This window comes from Herpailurus yagouaroundi, unplaced genomic scaffold (genome assembly GCF_014898765.1).
Source record: "Herpailurus yagouaroundi ecotype Mexico unplaced genomic scaffold, PumYag 61300, whole genome shotgun sequence".
NCBI lineage: Eukaryota > Metazoa > Chordata > Mammalia > Carnivora > Felidae > Herpailurus > Herpailurus yagouaroundi.
The window spans coordinates 1-4,535 of record NW_024415741.1 but is presented as its reverse complement, the minus strand read 5'-3'; the positions used below and the strand labels follow the sequence as shown (position 1 = coordinate 4,535).

Below are 4,535 nucleotides of genomic sequence, written 5' to 3'. Positions count from 1 at the left end.
TTTTTTTTTTTTTTTCCTTCCCCTCCCCCATGGGTTCCTGTTAAGTAAACCACACCTTCTTTATCCATTTATCAGTTGATGGACATTTAGGCTCTTTCCATAATTTGGCTATTGTTGAAAGTGCTGCTGGTATAGCAGCATTTTTTTTTTTTTAATTTTTTTTTCAACGTTTATTTATTTTTTTTGGGACAGAGAGAGACAGAGCATGAACGGGGGAGGAGCAGAGAGAGAGGGAGACACAGAATCGGAAACAGGCTCCAGGCTCTGAGCCATCAGCCCAGAGCCCGACGCGGGGCTCGAACTCACAGACCGCGAGATCGTGACCTGGCTGAAGTCGGACGCTTAACCGACTGCGCCACCCAGGCGCCCCGGTATAGCAGCATTTTATGTGTGCATAGGTCCCGAGTCTGGTTCAGTTCTCTTTTATGTATTATTACATAAATACGTAAGGAGGCTGTCTCTCAGGAGTACTCTTACAACAAGTAAAACCTGAGCCTTACTAAAAGGTGGTGTTTGTATTCATATTTTAATAAATAGTACACTAATACTGGATTTTATGTATCATCTAGGCCTGTGGCTCCCAAACCTGTTATCCCTACCCTTGACTTGTTCTCTGCACTTCAGGTGCCTATATATCCAACTGCCATTTCACATCTTTCCTTAAATCTCTAGCAGCCATCCTCAATATTATGTGTCTAATAGGAACTTTAGTTTCTACCCCAAACCTGTTCCTCCCTCATTTCTTTCCAATTTCAATAAATGGCTCCACCATTTACCTAGTTTTTCTAGAATGTATCCTTAATTTTTCCCTTTCCTTGTAATATGCTGTATTAATTCATTAGCAAGTAATCCCTTGTTTGATCTCCCTCCAATGCATATCTTGAATCCATCCATTCTTTCCATCTCTGTTACCACCACACTAGTCTAACTCATAATTATTTCTTGTCTGGGCTACTGCAGTGACCCTCAGGCTAGTCTTCCCACTGCTGCTTTTGCCTCCCTACTGTCAGTTTGCCACACAGTGTCCACTGTTGTCCTTTCAAAAGCTTAATCAGCTCACTCCTGAGCTTAAAGACCTTTAAGCAGAGTCGTGACATGATCTTGGTCCCGCTGACTGCCCTAATTTCCATCCAGCTCATCATGTTCCATGTTCATGTGCCTTAAATAGGCTAAGACCTCTCCCACCTCAGGGGTTTACATATGTGTCTTCTGCCTGGAATGCACTTCATTCCCCTGAGTCATTCCTGTTCTTCAGGCCTCGGCAAACCCATCTCTCAGTTACCCTCTTGTGACCCAGTTATTTCCTTCATTGAATTTATCACAATCTATAATGATTATTTTTTTGGTCTCTCTCTCTCTCTGTTAGAGTGTAAGCTCTATGATGCATCCTTTCTAAGTTGTTCACCACTGTGTCCTCAGCCTAGAGCCTATCACAGTGCCTGCCATGTATTGGGAGCACAGTAATTATTTGGTCAATGAATGAATGAATCACACGGCAGCTAAATTTGAATTATAACTTAAATCTTCTGATTCGCATTCCAGTATTCAGTGTGCTACTTCAATTAAAAATACATGGGGCGCCTGGGTGGCTCAGTTGCTTAAGCATCCAACTCTTGATTTCAGCTCAGGTCATGATCTCACTGTTCATGAGATTGAGATCCGTGTTGGGCTCTGAGCTGAGAGCACAGAGCCTGCCTGGGATTCTTTCGCTCCCATGCTCTTTGCCCCTCCCCACTCATCCCCTCTTCTCCTCCCCCCCCCCACCCCAAATAAATAAATAAACTTTTAAAATACAGAGATAATGGGGGAACCTGACTGGCTCAGGTGGTGGAGCATGCAACTCTTGATCTTGGGGTCATGAGTTTGAGCACCATGTGTGGTGTAGAGTTTACTTTAAAAAAAAAAAAAAAAAAGAATAGGGCTCCTGGGTGGCTCAGTCTGTTAAGTGTCCGACTTAGGCTCAGGTCATGATCTCATGGTTTGTGGGTTCGAGCCTCACGTCAGGCTCTGTGCCGACAGCTCAGAGCCTGGAGCCTGCTTCAGATTCTGTGTCTCCCGCTCTCTGCCCCTCCCCCCCACTCTCACTTTGTCTCACTCTGTCTCTCAAAAATAAATAAGTGTAAAAAAAATTTTTTTTAAAGAATAATAAAATAAGAGATTAAAAAAATAGTGATGCCTGCGTCCCCCCTCACTCTGCTAAAAAGGAGTGTGTGTATGTATGTACATATACTCAGTTCATTTCCAGCTTAAACATTACTGAGGGCTTCAACATAAATGATACCTACTTTTAAGATGAACAAAAGGATACAGGCAAATGTACAACTAACTATAAGTCAACTCTTGCTGAGTGTTATAAGCAACTGTGATTGAAGCATAAACAATCAGAGAATCAACCCCCAAGAAAGAGAGCAACATATTGTTAGGAGCCACCAATAATGTGTTAATGAGACCTGGCCCCCTAAGGTCTTGCTAATAAGATAATACCCTGTTCTGCTTCTCTTTCCAGCTGGCATTTTTTAACATCCCCTTGATGGTTTACCTGTGTTGGAGCTTGTTGCAGCGGTGCTTTGGTCACAACTTTCGGTCCCATCTCCGTCAAGGCAAATACTTGAAGGTTATACCTATTCACCTACTTATGTTACTGCTGTACATCTGGCAGATCTATTCCTGCTATTTTCTTCATATGACATATGGCACTCTAGCTTTTTTCTTCTCCCCTTTGCGGACCTGGTTGACACTCTTAACACCTGTTATCATTCGTTGTGTGTGGACACTGAACTCTACCAACCTTGGAACCTTCATAGTGCAGTTAAAAAGCCGCTTAAGCTCCTAAAGGCCATGCCTCACCATCTGCCTCTGTAGCCCAGGCCCCTGGCCCAGCAGCAGGTGGAAGGCCAGTGTTGGTGGGCAGGCTTCAGGGAGTTGCTGCACCTTGGACACCTGGGAGTTGGGGAGGATTACCCACTACTGATTCCTGCAGAATGGACTGCAGAAAAATCTCTAAATAATGCCATGATTCCTTCCTTCTCCAAGAAGGCAAAGAGTTGATTTACTTTTGTGAAGAGAAAGTCCTAATCAGGAGATCCACAGGGCAGGGGCTGGGTGTGTGAATGGTTGTATCAGAAGCCCACTGTATTTTTTACGGTTACTTCACGTAAAGTACCTAGCACAGTGTGTGGAACTCCGCAGCTGTGAAGGGTACCACTTTAGGGGCAGGGAACCAGTGTGAACTTGGTCCCTACCCTGACTACCCTTGAGGTACTAGCTCCCAGTCTTCTTTTCCCTCGAGGTTATGGGCTCTCTGCTTCTTTAGGTGGTTTTTTTCTTTTCTTTTTTTTTTTTTCAATCTAATCAAATAAATGAATGATGGGTAATAACTCCGACTGAGTCTTGTGTGTGTGTGGCCAGGCCTCTGGGCGGGAGGAGGCGTGGCCGGGCCTTGGGGGAGGAGCACAGGTGTGACCCGGCCTCTGGGGGCGGGGTGGGTTGGTTGTTGCCGGAAGCGAACCCGGGTCCGTGACTCCCGGAAGTAGAACGTCCACAGCTGTCTCAACGCTCGGCAGCTGCTGTGGCCGCCTTTGTTTGGAAGTTCCAGGCAATCTTCTGAGATGGCGAACGCAGCCGCGCCTACAGCGGCGGTCCCCACCCTAGCTCCGCCTTTGGAGCAGATCCGGCACTTGGCAGAGGAGCTGCGGTTGCTGATACCTGCAGTGCGGGGTGAGCTGATACCCTTGGGACGGGCGACGGCAGGGGCGGGCTTGGTTAGGGAACAGGCCGACTGTGGCGCCGGCGGGGGCGGGAACTCGGGCGGAGAAGGTGGGGGTCGGGAGTGGCCTCGCTTATCTCTGCTCTTCCTTTTGCCCCTCGCCCGGCCCGCGTGCCACACCCACTAGTCGGCGAAGCCCTGGAGACCTCCAAGGAGTTTAATCCTGAGACGTTTTGGAGGAGACTCAGTGAGTGCCTCTCCTGTTGGGGACTTGCATTTTTCATCCCTTCCTGTGTCCTAGCCCTTTTTCCCTCCCGCTTTTGCCCTGCCGCATCCTCTCGGTGGGGATACCTCACCTTCCTCATCCTGAGCACTTCGGAAGTTGGAATATAAAACATAGATTTGGGGAGGTGTTTTTGAGGCTTCTCAGCCGATAAGGGTTGAGAGGAAACGCATCATCCGCAAAGTCCCTGCTGCAGCTGCAGGCTTATCTTTTTGGCACTAACATTGGCTCCAGCCTCCTCTGTCACCCCACAGATGAGGCAGCTGTGAACGTGTCAAGGGAAGCTACGACTCTGACCGAAGTCTTCTCTCATCTTCCACTGCCCTCTCCACAGGTGGGCTTTACTTGTTGGAATTTTTGTGCTGCCTCGTTATTCATTAGGAATCCAATCATTTTCTTTCCACCTTTTCCACTCAAGCCAGGGGATTTATTTTCCACACCTGTTAAATAAGATGGCAGTTCTCACCTCACAGGATTGTTGTGAAGACCAAATTGCCAAGTGCCTTCCTTACCTGGACTAGGCAGATCTTCTTTTTTTTTTTTTTT

General features: G+C 47.0%; 1 protein-coding gene across 1 annotated transcript; it reads left to right on the top strand.

Moving 5' to 3' along the window:
* The first annotated feature begins 3,512 nt into the window (after window positions 1-3,512).
* LOC121024214 (cyclin-D1-binding protein 1-like) lies at window positions 3,513-4,511 on the top strand. Its single transcript, XM_040466483.1, has 3 exons — window positions 3,513-3,717; window positions 3,894-3,953; window positions 4,244-4,511. The coding sequence occupies exons 1-3, from the start codon at window positions 3,609-3,611 to the stop codon at window positions 4,438-4,440; spliced, it is 366 nt and encodes a 121-aa protein (XP_040322417.1). The 5' UTR covers window positions 3,513-3,608; the 3' UTR covers window positions 4,441-4,511.
* Window positions 4,512-4,535: the final 24 nt, after the last annotated feature.